This window comes from Crocodylus siamensis, chromosome 1 (assembly GCF_052110815.1).
Source record: "Crocodylus siamensis isolate JL-2025a chromosome 1, ASM5211081v1, whole genome shotgun sequence".
NCBI classification, from domain to species: Eukaryota; Metazoa; Chordata; order Crocodylia; family Crocodylidae; genus Crocodylus; species Crocodylus siamensis.
The window spans coordinates 195,185,103-195,202,110 of NC_143395.1; the positions used below are offsets into that span (position 1 = coordinate 195,185,103).

At 48.9% G+C, this 17,008-nt stretch overlaps 1 protein-coding gene and 2 pseudogenes across 3 annotated transcripts in view; all 3 read right to left on the bottom strand.

Moving 5' to 3' along the window:
- LOC149873834 (uncharacterized) overlaps window positions 1-2,966 on the bottom strand; it is a 39,451-nt gene extending 36,485 nt beyond the window's left edge. The window contains exon 1 of one of the 3 annotated variants that reach the window (XM_090051839.1): window positions 2,770-2,966. In XM_090051839.1, the coding sequence (XP_089907965.1) occupies window positions 2,770-2,807 (38 nt within the window). In that variant the 5' untranslated portion in view covers window positions 2,808-2,966. The remainder of the gene's footprint in view (window positions 1-2,769) is intronic. The other 2 variants (XM_090051848.1, XM_090051857.1) reach the window with 2 other exon arrangements.
- Window positions 2,967-5,796: 2,830 nt separating this feature from the next.
- On the bottom strand, window positions 5,797-7,300 carry LOC149873835 (thrombomodulin-like; annotated as a pseudogene).
- Window positions 7,301-7,836: 536 nt separating this feature from the next.
- LOC149873836 (uncharacterized) lies at window positions 7,837-13,071 on the bottom strand (annotated as a pseudogene).
- Between the last annotated feature and the right edge of the window lie 3,937 nt (window positions 13,072-17,008).

Genomic DNA, 17,008 nt, shown 5'->3' on the forward strand with positions numbered 1-17,008 from the left:
GGGGGAAGGGCAAGTTGGTAAGGTGCAGCCCAAGGTGCCTGGCAGCATGGTGGTAGCATGGAGTACCCATATAGCTTGATGCCACAGAGAAGTCTGCAGGGAACTGAGGGTGAAGCACAGTGCCACACCATGTGGAGTACTGGGGGGCAGCACCCGAGTGTGTGGGGCACCAGCTTGGGACCTGTGGCCTCATCTTGGAGCAGCCCCTGGCCAATCTGAAGTTGGACAACCCTGGTTTAAAGCGTGCTCGATCAGAAGTGGACATTCAAAAATCCTTGGGTTCAATATTAAGTATGCGATCAGTTCTGTTAATGTCAGTGGAACTACTGACATGCATAATATTAAGGGCTTGTATTTGTGTTACAGGACTGGGGACAAGACAGTGTAGTGAGCAATGCTCCAAAATACCATAGCCAGCTGGAGGCTGCACTAGTCAGAGAGATGATGATGGCAACATGTGGCTAGCACAGCATGAAGCTGAACTGCAGTGTGATGCCAAAGGTCACCTCTTATGGCAGGAGTGATCATGCAGTCTGGCAGCATATGACTTTGTGATAAGAGAGCCCAAAGGAGTGGGAAATCCAACATCTAGACCTAGAGCTCCTACAGAAGTAAGTCCTTCCATGGCAAACCAGAGGCTTTCTGCCTCATTAACACAAAACTCATCTGTGTGTGCATGTGTGTATGCTGGGCGGAGAGGACACTCCCTGATTTCCCCTCCACAGGGGGCAGGGCTGCCCAGAGGAAGTTAGGAGATTGTGGCCTGGCAGCCCAGTGGTCAACTGCAGGTGGCAGGTTGGGTGTGCATTGTGGGGGGGGAATCATAGAAAATGAGGGTTGGAAGGACCTCAGGAGGTCATCTAGTCCAACCCCCTGCTCAAAGCAGAACCATCTCCAACTAGACCATCCCAGCCAAAGCTTTGTCTAGCTGGGTTTTGAAAACCTCCAAGGATGGAGCTTCCACCACTTGGGTAACCTGTTCCAGTGCTTTACTACCCTCCTTGTGAGAAAATTCTTCCAAATTTCTCATGTGAACTTCCCTGCTGCAACTTGAGACCACTGCTCCTTGTTCTGTCATCTGCCACCACTGAGAACAGTCCAGCTCCATCCTCTTTTGAATCCCTCTTCAGGTAGTTGAAGGTTGTTATTATATTCCCCCTCAGTCTTCTCCTCTCTAGACTAGATAAACCCAGTTCCCTCAGTCTCTCCTGGTAAGTCACATGCCCCAGCCCCCTCACCATTTTGTTGTCCTTTGCTGGTCTCCCTCCAATTTGTCCACATCCTTTCTGTAGTGGGGGCCCCAAAACTGGACACAGTACTCCAGATGTGACCTCACCAATGCCCAGTAGAGGGGAACAATCACTTCCCTCAATCTGCTGGCAATGCTCCTGCTAATCAAGCCCAGTATGCTGTTAATCTTCCCCCATCAGCACAGCGCAGCCCCTATCACCCAGAGCTGGGCAGAACCCCCCTACAAGGACAGTGAGAGGTAGCTAGCAGTGTTAGTCTCAAGTCAGGCAGAAGGCAGGATAGATTTGCACCTCAGAGACCCTTCCAGCAGGCATGCCACAAATTAACCCCCGACCCTCAGGAGGTGCCACTCTAGTCCCCTTCCCCTACTCGATCTGCTGCTCTGCTTTCTACTCCCAGCCCCGTGTTCCCTGCTAGGTCTGCTTTCTGCTTCCTGCCCTATGTGCTGCTGTGCTGCCTGTCCCCTCCCTGCCCTGCTGTGTGGCACACACAGGGGCACCTGCGCTGCAGGTAAGCCATTACAGACCAACTAAATCAGAGATGTGTGAGCTTTCATGAGCAGAGGGCTTACTTCATCAGAAACTGAGAAGGAACGGCATGGAGCAGAGCTCCTGAACAGAAAGCAGTGATTAAGATACAAAGGGGAGGAAAGGGAGAAGGAAAGAGGAAGGGGCACTGCTGGGGGAGGTAAGAGAGGGAAAACCAAAGCAGTTAACCCATCGGGGGGCACAGCGGTTACACACACTAAAAGCAGGCAGTGGGAAGTGAATCTGTAGTCCCTGTTCAGACCACACTTACACAATCTCATCTGCAGACGATTTCTGGTTCTGCAATCTCCAACCCCCAGCTACTTGTCAGGGACAGGTACCCACTGCCCACCTATAGGGGGCAGGAAGATTCCACTACGGGGGACTCCCACCCCAGCACAGTGCCTGTCTATAGGAGGCAGGAAGATTCTGCTATAGGGGCACCCTCCCCAGCACCCGTCTATAGGGAACAGAAGGTTCTGCTATGCAGGAAACCCCATCCCACTGCCTGCCTATAGGGGGCAGGAAGATTCTGCTATAGAGGCGACCTCAGCACGGTCCCTGTCTGTAGGGGGCAACAGGATTCTGCTATAGGCCCCCCACATCTATAGGTGGCAGGAAGGTTCTGCCACAGGAGGAACCCCATCCAAGTGCCTGTCTATAGGGGCAGGAAGAGTCTGCTGAAGGGCACCCCCAGCATGGCAGCCTCCCATTGAGATAGGGAGGTTCTACTATAGGGGCACCCCTCCTGCCCAGCAACCAAACATAGGGGACAAGACAGTTCTGCTATAGGAGGAACCCCATCCAAGTGGCTATCTACAGGGGCAGGAAAATTCCGCTATAGCCCCCGCCCCAGCCCACCTATAGGGGGCAGAAAGGTTCTGCTATAGCAGGAACCCCATCCCAGCGCCTGTCTATAGGGGGCAGGAAGGTCCCGCTGTAGGCACCGCCCCCCGCGCGCTGCCCATCCATAGGGGCCGCCCCGCCTTACCCTGCCCCGCGGCGCGCTCTGCCCGCGCGCGATCGCATGGGTCCGTCCGGCTTGGGCGCGGCAGCGTGAACAGCCCACGCCCCTCTCCCCCCCCACCCCGTCAGCACGATGGTACGGACCGGGGCCGCCGGCGCACGGCGGGGCGGGCCGGCCCATGGCGGAGGCCGCTCACGCGGGCGGCCATGCTGCCCGAACGCAAGATGGCTGCCCGGGGCTCGCGGGGAGTGTCCTACTCTCTTCTCTCTTCGGCCATCTTGGAGACGGGCACCTAATCCCTCGCTCTCCGCGCCCGTTCCCTAGGAACGCCTGAGGGGGGCCCGGTGGGGGTGGTGCTTCAGGCACGCCCAGCCCCGCCGCAGGTGGTAGGGCGGCCATTTTGGTTGCGGGCACAGCCTCCTCCGCGGGCAGGCAGCCCCGCCCCCACCTGGCAAGGGTGGGTGAGTGGGGGTTCTGGGCGCCTCCTGACCTTGCAGTTGCCGAGGTCCCCTATAGTGCAAGCCTCTTGCCCCCAGCCAAATCCAGTGTCCCCCCCCTGCACCTCACCTCTCACACAGCCCTAGGCATTGCACCTCCTCACTTGCTGCAAGTACAGCAGGGTGACCTCAGCGGCCAGTGCCCTGCCCTTGCACGGGTGTTCATGTGAGTAATGACAGGGCATTCATTACAATAAATTAAAAGTTGAGTCCAATTTATACAGTAGTCCAGTGGGTTTTTAAAATGTAATGTTCATTTGCCTTTCTGAGTACAGTACAGTAGATCAGTCATTAATGTCATTATGTCAAGTGATGAAACCGTAGATTCAAACAGAGCTGGCAACCCTACCCCAGTGGGCTCGACCACTTTCCAAAGATGTGAAGCTGTGTGCATTACGGTGTGCACCAGGAGGGGGGACTTCCTCTGGGAGCAGTTGCTCAAACCCAGGGCCTCATACCCTGACCCTTGTGGTTCCCCACTTCCTCTGACTCAGTGGGCAGTAGCCTGAGCAAGCCACTTCCAAGAGGCAGCACAGGATTTGGCTGTTGCTGTCAGTCCCTAGTTTTTCCCTTCTAATTTCCCAGAGCCACGAATACCACCAACTCTCATTAGCAATATACTTGCCTGCTCTGCACTGGCTTCGGAGACTCCTGTCTACCAATCTAACCACGCACAGCAGGCTGCCCCTAGTAAAGACAGCTGCCCCCTCCCATGGTTTCTGAGGGGAACGAAGCCGATTGCCCTTAGGGAAAATAAAGGGCCCTTCCATTGTCAGGAGACAGACACTGTCACTGTAGGGGGCAAACAAATATGGGGACAGAAAAGGAGGGAAGGTGAAAGTGAAAGGAAAGCAGAGATGTCTAAGGGCAGAAAAGATGTGTGGGAAGAGGAGTGGAGGGATGACAGGAGAGAATGTGAGGAGGCAAGGGAGAGGATGGACAGGTAAGTGTGAGAGGAAACATTAGGGGAAGCATGAGATCAATGAAGGGAGAACAAGAGCGAGACAGAGAGGGTCAGGACAGCACCACAGTGTCCAGGACAGCAATAGATTGGCATTCCCCACTCCAGGAGCTGGGGCTGAGAGACAATTCAGCAGAACTGGCACTGAGACTGGGAAGAATTTCCTCCACAACCTTTATATTTTTGCCTGTGCAACTACAGACCCATCAGTGGCCCTTATGCACGTTCTTTCCATCTCCAACTTATTAACTCTGCTGTATCTTCTGCAAGTCAGCAGGTTGTGCGCTTCTGTGAGGGGCTGTAAGCCTTAACTGACATATTTTTCAGAGAATGTGTGTGAGTCTTCATGTTTACTGGATCTCTCCGTTCTTTCGGATCCATGGAGAAAGGCAGCATTAAGCATTTCTGCTTGGAGGGCGGGATAATCTTTTATCCAAGAAGCCTCCTGCTGATATTTGAAGAACATGAAACCTGCAGGCAAGGATAGGAATGGAGCCAAAACCATTTCAGAAACATGGAGGGTGTTAAGAATCTAAGCTAGGAAGTGCAAACCTGAGCGACTGCAAGTTTTGTGCATTTTTAATAAACATGAACCTTTACAGAGGAGATGAGATGGCTACATATGAAACCAGTGTGTGTAGGGCACATTTTCAATAAATTAATCCCCAGATAGATTTCAAATAAAACATTCCTTTAGTTTCTTTTACAAAAAGTTGAAAAAATAGTTTCTCTTTTACAAAAAAGAGAAGTTTCTGGTATATCAGTCTCATCTTGTAGGTACTTGCAGTTATTTCTATTAAAAAATAAATATCAGGGGATTATGAAATACAATTCCTCAATGCCTTGGTGATAAACATTAACCAGAAGTAGCTGGAAGTCTAAAATCTTCCACATCTGTCATTTCACTTGACAGTACTCATCTGACCATGCTTTCCTATCCCTAAACTGTAAAATCTAAGTGCTGGAAGCTGAGCAAACTAATACTTCGTATTCTTGACAGTATGGTAGTAATACAAGATTCCCTATACAAATAGTACAAGACTCCTGAAGTAAAAGATGCCTAGTTATTAACCAGGACTCTAGTATACCATGTTCTGTACAAAACAAAATAGAAAGATGTATTCCCAAAGACCTTCAATCACAAGCCCAGGCAACTCCATCTTGCTGCCACTGATGTCAGATGGTTTGGGCTGTTAGATTCCTAGCAATATTTCGCTTTATGTTCTCAAAGCACAAAAAAAGTTCATAGTTTCTAGGGTCAGAAGGGACCTGAGCAGATCATCTAGTCCGACCCCCTGCCATGGCAGGAAAGAGTACTGGGGTCAAATGACCCCAGCAAGGTGTTCATCTAACCTCCTCTTAAAAACCCCCAGGGTAGGAGCCTGCACCACTTCTCTTGGAAGCTGGTTCCAGACCCTAGCTGGAACCAACTTCCAAGTTCTTTCCCATGCAGGTAATACTGCATCAGCAGTAGGGAAAAATAAAACAAATCTATATTTAAAAAAGATGGAAATTGGCAATTACTCAGCACTGTGTGCTAAGCCACTCATCCACCGCAAAGCATATTTCTCTCTCTCATTTCAGTGGGTTTCTCTACAGTGTTCGATTAGCAGAGGAACATCCCAGGCTAAAGTGATGCAGTCCCACTTCCTTTTCTGTACTGCTATTACTGTAATCCAGGGCTCTCTGAAGGCTCTCTGAGTAGCACAATGCTTCTTGATGAGGTGGTAGATGAAAGCTATGATGATCAAGAACATGGACAGTGATACCAATCAGATCCCCAGGGTAGAGGCTATTGGCCTCTGGTGGTTCACGAGTGGGAACTGCTGTTTGTGGGTAAAGTTTGATCTCAACTGAAATGTTTTCATCATCACTTTCTTTTTTACATGTGTATGGGTCAGTGAGGACCTGTCCATCAGGGCAATCACATCTGCAGCTGCCTGGTATATTTGTGCAGATCCCATCACAGTGCTGCATTTCACATTCATCTATGTCCACACAAGTCTTCTCACCACCTTCACCCTCATCCAAAATAAACCTGTCAGGGCAGTAGCATATATTCTGCCTGTGTGTGTCACAGTTTGCTGGGCACTGACTTTGGTTGCAATGTAAGACACATTTGTCATGGTTATGGGGGTCAGGAATATAACCTTCGAAGCAACTGCATCTTTAACCATTGGGGACATCCTCACATTTTTGCTGACATCTTGTTTCATGACAATATATCACATCTTTGCATTTCCCCTCTACCAGCTCATAGCCCTGGTGGCACTGGCACTGGAAGCCCCCTTCAGTGTTGATGCATACTTGGTCACAGATATGTGGGTTGACTTGACAGTCATGTATGTCCTGGCAGCTGATGCCATCCTTGGCCAGCTTGTATCCCTTGTGGCACATGCAGGTGAAGTCGGCATCATGGGGGTTGCAGACATGCTCGCAGGGGGCGCCAGCACAGGAGGTAGAGCAGCTGCTTTTTTTGTCTGCCTCCAGCTTCCACCCATCAGGGCAGGTGCAGGAGAGGCATCCATCTTTCTCATGACACATGCCCTCGCACACTCCATTCTCCACCTCACAGTGCCAGGCCCCAGACAGACCAGAGCTCCATTTCATGCCCCCTCTGCTGTGTTCTGTGCAGACCAGCTCCAAGCCCAGTGCTGGGATTGAAGCTGTGGTCTGGGGAGGGAGGGCCAGGAGGTCACTGTCCTGTGCCTTAAAGGGGGTGGTGTAGGTCACAGCAGTGCTGGCCCTGCAGACAACCTGGTGCATGTGCTGGGGTAGTTGTGTTCACACAGGAAGTCATCTGCCATGAAGTTGCACTGCCGCTCCTCCAAACTCAGATCCTGGGATACAGTGACACACTGGTTCTTGCAGATAGGGATATCCAGTTTCCAGACGACATAGTCAGGGCTTTCATCATCCATGACCCACCAAAAACCCACTTGGCTCTTGGGAGGCTTTTGTGCAGTCCTGGGGAAGCTGCAGCTCAATCCACAGGCCGGCACTCTGGTTCTGCATCAGGGAGATGATATTTTCTTCCACCACAGACCTCATCATCAAGAGATGCCCATTGCTACCCCCACACACCTTGCTGGCTTCAGAGAACTGCTTCTGCCCCCAGAAAATGATAAAGCAGTCATTTTTGATGCAGAGGACCCTTGCGAGTCATGGATCAGTGGGAGCTGAAAGCCTGAGCTGTACTGCACCTATCAGAACAAGGAACAGCTTCAGCATCATATTGGGTACTGAGACATCAAACTGACCATAATGTAGCTACAGGACTCCCATCTGGTCTAGCCTGAGTGAGCTTGAGAATGAGAATTTTCACTGTTGCTTGTTTTTGTTTTTGAGCCAAGCATGGGAAACTTCAGTGATCCCTCAAAGTAGGTGCCCAAATTATTACAAGGATGCCAGCTGTCCCTTCTGCCTGGAAAATAAGGAAGTCCCTGATGAGATGGGATGCAGCTGTGTATTATAGAGCAGCACAGAATCACATTGTTTCTGTGAGACTCTTCAGCTTTGGAGCACATTTTCACACATAGTAATGTGTTTCACTAACACCTACCTCCTCCCCAACTCAAGGATGTTCCTTCCTCTTGTCAAATCTTTTCCTGTAGAATATCAAGTGAGAGAGCATCAGAAACCCAAAGCGTCTATGCATATCTTCAAGGAGGCATTTGTATTCATTTTCTTGTGGTTAAACTCAAAAGGCGTTAACACTCTGAAGCTGATAAGCAGCTGTCTGCTCTGTGCACAGGCAGCTGCAGAAGGAACTGGGGACTGTAGTCCTGTTTCACACCTGGTTTTCTTCACCCCCTCTTGTCCATCTAGGGGATAGAATAACATTTCCACTCCCTCAAGATACTACTAAGAGAACTCTGGTTAAACAGCATGACCTGAGATTACCTTGTCCATGTCAAGAGGGAAAGGTCACATCCTCCTTGTCTGTGCAGCGTTTAGGAATCACTCTGGGCTTCTGGTGCCTGGAAACCATCCTCAGTAGTCAGCAACCAGTTGCAAATATATAACAAAGCAGAGGTTTCTGCAGTCCCTCCCACCAACTTTCTGTCTAGCTTCTCTTAAAGGTACAATTCCCAGCCTGGCTGGAACTAAAGAACATATCTGACAAGCCCTGCTGAGAGGGGGTGTGCTGGGGTGAGAATGTGTCAGATCAGAAGTTGTGTCCAGGAGGTTAAGAACACCCCACTTCGTAGGAGAGTTGTCTGCACCAATGTGACCTCAGTAGTATTTTAAAAAGGCATTAGAGGGTATGCAAGGAACTATAGGTCAGTGAACCTAACCTGGAAAACTAATTATGGTAATTTGCAGACTCAAGGCTTTGTTTCAATGCGTCATCATGAACAGAAATATCAAACGGTCTTTATTGTGGCACATTGGATTAGCAGAACATTTGGGCTTATAGAGTCATAAATGCTAGGGATGGCTCAACAGATTATAGAATCATAGAATCATAGAAGTGGGGTCGGAAGGGACCCTGTCCTTCAAGTCTGACTCCCCACCTGGGCGGGAGAAAAACTGGACTCAAATGACTCCAGCCAGGTAGGCATCAAGCCTCTTCTTAAAGACCCCCAGGGTAGGAGCCAGCACCACTTCCCTTGGAAGTTGGTTCCAGATCCTAGCCGCCCTGACTGTGAAGTAGTTCTTGCGGATGTCTAATCTAAGCCTACTCTCCAAGAATTTGTGGCCGTTATTCCTTGTTATGACAGGGGGCGCTAGGGGAAACAGTGTCTCCCCCAAACCCTTCTGGTCCCCCCTCAAGTCCGACCCCCTGGCTAGGCAGGAAAGAGTACTGGGGTCAGATGACTACAGCCAGATGCCTATTCAGCCTTCTCTAAAAGACCCTCAAGGTAGGGGAGAGCACCACCTCCCTTGGAAGCCCATTTTGGCCACCCTTACTGTGAAGAAGTTTTTCCTGATATTTAGCCTAAATCTGTACTTCATCAGTTTGTGACCATTGTTCCTTGTTACCCCAAGAGGTGCCCTGATGAACAGAGCATTGCTGTGTTCCCCTAATGAATTTGTAGGCAGCCACAAGATCACCTTTCAGCCTTCTCTTGCGGAGGCTGAAGAGGTCCAAGTCCCTCTGTCTCTCCTCACAGGGCTTGTCCTGTAAGCCCCTGAGCATACGAGTGGCCCTCCTCTGGACCCTCTCTAGTTGGTCAACATCCTTCTTGAAGTACGGTGCCCAAAACTGGATGCAGTACTTCAACTGCGGTCTGACCAATACCACATAGAGGGGAAGTATCACCTCCTCGGATCTGTTTGTCATGCATCTTCTGATGCATGATAAAGTGCAGTTAGCTTTGCTGATGATTTCGTCACACTGACGACTCATGCTCATCTTGGAGTCCACTGTGACTCAGATCCCTTTCTGCTTCTGTGCTGCTGAGAGTGTCACTTCCTAGCCAGGAGATGTGCTGGATATTTTTGCATCCTAAGTGTGGCACTCTGCACTTGTCCTTGTTGTACTGCATCCTATTGTGTACTGCCCACTTTTCTAACCTGTCCAGGTCTGCCTGCAATCATTCCCTACCCCTCTGGAGTATGCACTTTACCCCACAATGTAGTATCATTCTCAAATTTGGACAGAGTACCACATCCAACAACACCCACATCCAACTCACTGATGAAAATATTGAAGAGTACAGGTCCAAGGACCGAACCCTGTGGGACCCCACTACCCACATCCATCCAGATCGATACCAACTCATCCACTGCCACTCTCTGGGTGTGACCACTAAGCCAATTTGCCACCCACCAGACCATGTAAACATCTATATCACAGCCTTTTAATTTATTTATGAGAATGGGATGAGATACCGTATTGAAGGCCTTGCTAAAATTGAAGAAAACGACATCCACCTCTACTCCTGCATCTAAGCGTTTTATGACCATGTCATAAAATGAAACCAGATTGGTCAGGTATGATCTACCTGTTATGAATCCATGCTGGTTGCCCTGCTGCATTATTTTTCCTGCTGGACTCCCACAAATACGATCTTTCATAATCTTTTCGAAGACCTTTCCAGGGATTGGGGTGAGACTGACTGTAATTACTCGGATCCTCCTTCCTCCCCTTCTTGACAGTAGAGACCACATTGGCCCTTTTCCAGCCCTCTGGGACCTGACCCAAGTGCCACGAGTACTTGAACAGCTGTGCCAATGGTTCTGCTGTGATACCAGCCAATTCCTTCAGTACTCTTAGATGCAGCTCTCCAGGCCTGCTGACCTGAACACATCCAGTCCATCCAAGTGACCCTGCACCAAGTCAGCGATAACAGTTGGTGGGCTGGTTTCCCTCTGATGCCCATCTAAGAGCCCATTAGGAGACTTATCTTGAGCCTTGTTCAAGAACACTGAGGCAAAAAACTCATTGAATAGCTCAGCCTTGTCCCCCTGTCTGTTATTAATTGGTCCTTCTTGTTCACTAGGGGTCCCATGCTGCTCTGCGCCTTCCTTTTAGTCCCTACATACCTTAAAAAAAGACTTTCTGTTGTCTTTAATTTGTGTTGCCAGCTTCAGCTCTGTATGCTTTGGCCTTTCTAACTGCCTCCCTGCAAGTGCGGGCCAAGTAGGTATACTCCTCCTTGGTAGCTTCCCCTTGCTGCCACCACCTGTATGCCTTCTTTTTTGCCCTTAGGCTCCCCTGGATTTCTCTGTTTAGGCAAGGAAGTTTTTTGGCTACTTTCCCCCTTTTCCCTTATACTGGGATCGTCTCCCTGTGTGCCTGAAGGATCGCTTCCTTTAGGAGCGACTATCCTTCCTGGACATCCATCTCGCCTATTCTGCAGTGTGTCATTGACTAGACTCCTAAAGACACTGAAGTCAGCCTTCCTAAAGTCAAGCACTTCTACCCTACTAGTTATTTTACCCACCCTATGCCATATGGTGAATTCAGTTGATTGGTGGTCACTATCACCAAGGTGACCACGAACCTGTAGCTCCCCTACCAGGTCATCCCCCGTAGCCAACACCAAGTCCAGTAAGGCATTCCTCCTAGTGGGACCATATACCTCCTGCATTAGGTAAGGTCCTGCACACAGGTTAAGAACCTATGTGAACAGCTGGATTTGGCTGACTGCTCCTCCCAGCAGATGTCAGGGTAGTTTAGGTCTCCCATGACAACCACATCCCTGGACTGTACGGCTTCTGAAAGCTGCCTCAAGAATTTCAAGTCTAGCTTCTCCTCCTTGTGTGGTGGTCTGTAGCAGACCCCCACCACCAAGTCCCTTTCCCCTCAACCTTCATGTTTCCTAACCCACAATGCCTCAACTTTCTCCTCCTCTGATCCCATTTTGATCAGGGTAGATGTATAATGCTCCTTTACATAGAGAGCAACCCTTCCCCCTTTCGTCCCTAATCTGTCCCTTCTGTACAACCTGTAGCCCTCAATGCCTAGTCATGGGTAGGGTCCTACCAGGTTTCCGTTACCCCACTAAATCAAAGTTATTGTCTGCAAACAGGAGTGCGAGTTCTTCCTGCTTGTTCCCCATGCTCCTAGCATTAGTATAGAGGCACTTGAGACCTCCGAATGGTACCTTTGGTGTGCCCCCCCCATTCTGATGCCCAAAGGGCCCCTTGGTACTTACCTGGGGTGTACTGCTGCATGTCTTGCAGTTTGTACGTTCTAGACTCTCTCCATCTCCTGCCTCCCTGTCCCCCATTGAACCTAGCTTAAAGCCTGATGTAGGAGGTCAGCCAACCTGTAAAAAAGACTCTTACCTTTTGTGGAGAAATGAAGCCCATTGTATCCCAGGAGATCCTTTGTATGGAAGTGTGGATCATGGTCTCGGAAGCCAAAACCTGCACGATGGCACCAACTCTGGAGCTGCGGGTTGACTTCTCTGACACAGCTGACATGATACCTACTGCAACTGCTGACCTAGAGGATCGATGAGAAGACCACCTATGCCCCTGTCTTCCTAAGCCTGGTCACCAGAGTCCTGTAGTCACTCATGATACATTCTGGACTACTCCTGGCTGCATCATGTGTTCCCACATGAATGAGGACCATAGGATAGTTGTCAGAGAGCTGAATGAGGTCAGGAATTCTCGCTGTGACATCCCTGATCCTGGCTCTGGGCAGGCAGCAGACCTTGCACGTCATGGGATCTAGATAACAGATGGGTCCCTCTGTTCCTCTTGGCAGGGAGTCGCCCACTACAGTGACGTGGCACCTCTTCTTCTGCTTATCTGGCTGGCCCTCCACTCACTCAGTGATGGTGGCAGGCCCCTCCAGTGCACTTTCCCGCACTGCACATTCCTCCAGTGCAGCCAGGGCCTCATATTTATTCCCCAACTGCACCAGGGGAGCTGTCTCTGTGGCAAGAGGTCTGGCCCCAGAAGTGACCATCCTCCACTCAGCAGCATCTGCTTCAGGGCATTCCCTTGCAGCTTCTCCACCAGGCATCTTGTCCTGCAGAGAATGAAAGTAGCCATCAATCTCTTTTTCAGTTGACCTGATACCCTGCAGCCTGCTCACCTCTGCCTGGAGTTCCCTCACTTGCCCCTCCAGGGCCTCAATCCGGGCACACTTAGGACAGGTGAGGGGACTCCTGGCCCTCCCGCTACCCTGGACCTCTGAGGACCCACCAGACAACCGCTGTAGGCAGGGGGCCCGGACACTGCTGACTCGCCCAAAGACTCTGTCTGGGCAGAAGCCTCAGAGGAGCCCTGGGTGGGAGACAGCATTGGGGCAGGGTCCCTGGCTGCGCTCCGAGTCACCACCCGCATTAAATCCCCCTCACGTGCTCTCACCTGAAGACTTTGAAGACTCTGCCCAAATCTGCCAGCTCCAACGCAAGGAGTCTCAGGCCCCCCCTGTGTGAACTCTCGTGCAAACTCCGGCATGCTCCTGAAGAACACGCCTGTTTGCAGGGCCTGTTCGCGTGGCTCGGGAACGCAGCTCCCACCCAGCACAGCTAAGTAGGATTGGGAGGGGAGGAAAACCCTTTCCCGATTCCCTACAGCTGGCCCAGCTCTCCCTTCTCCCACTGCCTGGCTTTTAAAAAAGACTATCAGGGCCCAACCCAACCCTTTAAAGCATTAGCACTTGGTGTCAGTTATGGGTTAATTTGCTTGTATCTGGCTCTGTGAAGATGATCATTCTTGTATTCTACTCGCTTTCCCATTAATAAATGAACATGCCCTGTCTCTGCCAGTAGGTGGCACTCGATTGGGAATTCTAGGTTAATGCAGTTGAAGTTATGTACATATGTCTAGTGAGCAAAGGACAAAAAAACGTATCTGTGAGGGACTTTGATTCCTCCTCATGAGCAGAATCTCTGGCATTTGCTGTGCTACATCACAAACCAGTCTCTTGTTGAGTACGCTCATCTGTAGAAGATGATTTGAAGCACTGGGGCCAACCTCCTTGGCAGGCATGCCACAAATTAGCCCTGAACCCTATCCAAGTACTACTCTGATTCCCTTCCCCTGCCTAATCTGCTCTTTTGCTTTCTGCTCCCTACCCTGTCACTGTGCTGCCCATCCCCTTCCCAATCTGCCTCATGTCATACAGAGCCTGCCTGTGCCACCTGTGGCATGCATGCTGCAAGTTGTCTACCTCTGATCTAAATAATCAATCACTCAGCAACCATGGGTGGTTTTTGGAGAGATTTCTGCTGATCCAGTTTGGCAGAATATCCTTGAAGCTTGGAAAGCCAAGAACTACTGGCACAATATGATACAAATATTTCAGACCCACAGACTGATGGCTTCTTGGCACAGGGAGATGACCAGGCTCCTCCAGGCTTGCTGGTATAGTACAGCAGAGTCCAGATATTTTGCAGGGTTAGGTTCTTTATCCCCCCCACCAAGAAGCTAAGGGCTTCCAGAGCATTCAAGGTATACAGAGGTCCAGCAAACAGCTGTGTGGGATTGCTGAGATGCTCCACCGATCAGATAAGTGAAATCCATTGCGATAATAGCTACAGCAAGCAGTAAACATCCTTTATTCAGTAACTTGTGAATTAAGCAGGTTGGGGTTGTAAATAATTTAGATTCTATCATTCAATGAATTTTCCTCTTCTTCAGTTAGATAACATTGTGTTATGTCCCCCTGCATCGATTCATAATGGCATGAGAACAAATGGGCTGTCATATATTTATTTTTTTATTGACAGCATTCATGAAAATAATTAACAGACTGATGCATAGTAATAATGGAATGTGTGCAGAGAGCATATGGATCAGTTCCTGCTAGCTCTTCCTTCACAGGCAAATAACTGGGTGAATTCAGTCTTTGTCCAAACAAGCAGAAGTGAGCAGGAAAACAAAGCAGCTTCTACCATATACCTGCAGCCAGAACTGCTGAAGATGGTGGGCAAGGCTTGAACAAATTCAGCAAATGGATGTAATAATGGATTTGCCTGTTCCAACAGCAGCACCCACCGTTTACTTCCCAGTCTGTAAGTTAATTATGAAGCCAGTTTTGGGTTGATCCATGCTGGGGTGGAGCATGAACTACAGAGAACCTTGCTTGAAAAATGTAGGAAAATATTTGGTGATTTCCATCGATATTTTATGGCAGTGGCACTTTGGGCTGTCATCAGGATATGAGATGAGCTGTACCATTCATTCCAGCAGCACAATATTTCACTTTAGCAAATTAATAACATAAGTTGGAGGTTTGGGGGACGGCTTATCCCTTCATTGATGGGAAAATTAGTACGTGCCCTTTCCTCCTGCAGAGCAAGATAATGGGCGTGGTGTTGGACAAAGACAGACATAGCAACTGTTATGGCACATACAGATTTAATACCAAAGTCCACAGGATAGTGTGCCTAAAGGGAAACTATTTATAAACACAGGAACATGAGTACAGAATACCAGGAGCTTGGGTCAGGGCATGGTGAGAAGATGCCATCAACTGGTTCTTTATATGCGTCATGGACTTGCTGCCCCAGGACTACATTGGCCACTTATACTTAGCCCTTTTTTACAAATTTACAAAGGTCTTAGGCATATGAACTGCCCATCTTCTGAGTCAGTTGTTGAAAGGAGTTCTCACAACAGCTTTTACTGGTAGATTGTGGGATGAACATAGTATTTTAATTGCCTTCCTGAGCTTGTCTAGAATCAGGGACTTTGATTTGGGTCCCTTCACTAAAGCCACAAACTGGGAAAATTGTTTTGGTGCTGAGGTGCCTGTCAGTGCCAGGAAAGCACTCATGCACACATCTTAGTTCACTTTCTCAGGGCCAGTCTGGTCTGCACCAGACTGTCCAGTACTGGGGTTGTTGCCAGTAAAGGGTCAGTCACTTGGAGGGGTGGTTCATAGCTCACAGTGTGCTGGAGGAGTGTAATTCTCTGGTTTTAAGTGAACACTTTGAAATGTGTTGCACCTATCCTTTGCCTAACTATAAAGGGCATCTGATGTGGCCACCGTGGAATGGGCATTCCTGAGTTGCTTGGATACTGGAATTGTGCTGGTGGCCAGTTTGGATTTAGGAGCAAAGGGATGTGTCCCTGTGACAGCGTGGGGACAGTTAACTCTCCTAGTAACATGTTTCTATCTAAACTTTTTTATTTTTCAAACCAATAAATACACTAATGTAATGAATTAACCATGGATAAGGTAGCACAAGCCATAGTACATACCTTGCATAGTACATAGAACAGGACATAGTAATACTTTGCAGGTGACAGAAAAGTTGACACTACAGGGATTTGTCTTGCAGGCATAGGTGGTAAGAAGAGACGTCAGGATGATTGAGGTGCCTTGTACTTTCAACCACCATGGCTGTGAGGAATCACTGTGCACAGGCACAATCCCAGTGCACATTTCTGTATTGAAAGGATCAATGTTGTTTACATTGGGTGCAGCTATCTTTATGAATGATGGCTTGAAGAATCACGTATATTATCCTACAGTCCATACAAGTGCTTTAGGGCCTCAGCAAAAGTGGCCACCATTTTCCATGTTTCCTAAAGGAAGCAAAGGCCTCAGGAAAGATGGCAGAACCATACACAGGAGACAATGTCATTATAGGAAGCAATTGAATATGAGGAGGAACTGGGAAAGAAGATATATGTGGAAGGAAGGCAGGGGTATCTGAGGGAAAGTAAATGTGTGCATAGGAATTGAGCTAGGATACAAGCAATGTTAAAAAGGCAAGGGACAGAAGGGTAAGAAGAGTGTAAGGGGAAATGTGTGAGGGTGAGAGGAACAAGAAGGACAGAAGGGTGAATAAGAATGAGGCAGAAGCCTTGGTGGGACATGGAAAGAATGAGGGAGAGAAGTTTAGGAAGAAAATGTTATAATGACCAGAGATGACTGGCATTCCCCTCTCCAGGAGTTGGTGTTACCTGGATTCTAGTGTACTAATATGTTGACTACTGATCAAAAAGGCAAGAGACATGTCTACAGCATGACCTTTTTTTGCCTACATTCCCAGAGCATACAAATACACACCAGTGCATTCTCGCTACCTTAAGTAGTGCCTCACCTATACTGCCTGGGGAGACTCAGGAGGAACGAAGAAGATGATATGCAGCCTGGCATCATGTCTTCCTGGATCTGCTGAGCTCTAATTTTCCCTTGAGTCCATACCCACTATTTATGCATGGTTCACCTTAACAAATATTCTTTGATTAACTTATTTAAACGTCTTTGTATCACAGTGACTTGGGGAACCAGACTGATTCAGCTCTTTCATGGCTCTGGAAGAGGTTAATTAGGTAGAATTTATGTCTGTGAAAATTGTAATTTTTGGAAAGGAAGTTTCCTTATCTCCTGCTTTTACCATTTTGGAATGTTGCTCACTATCCTCTATCACTTACCTTA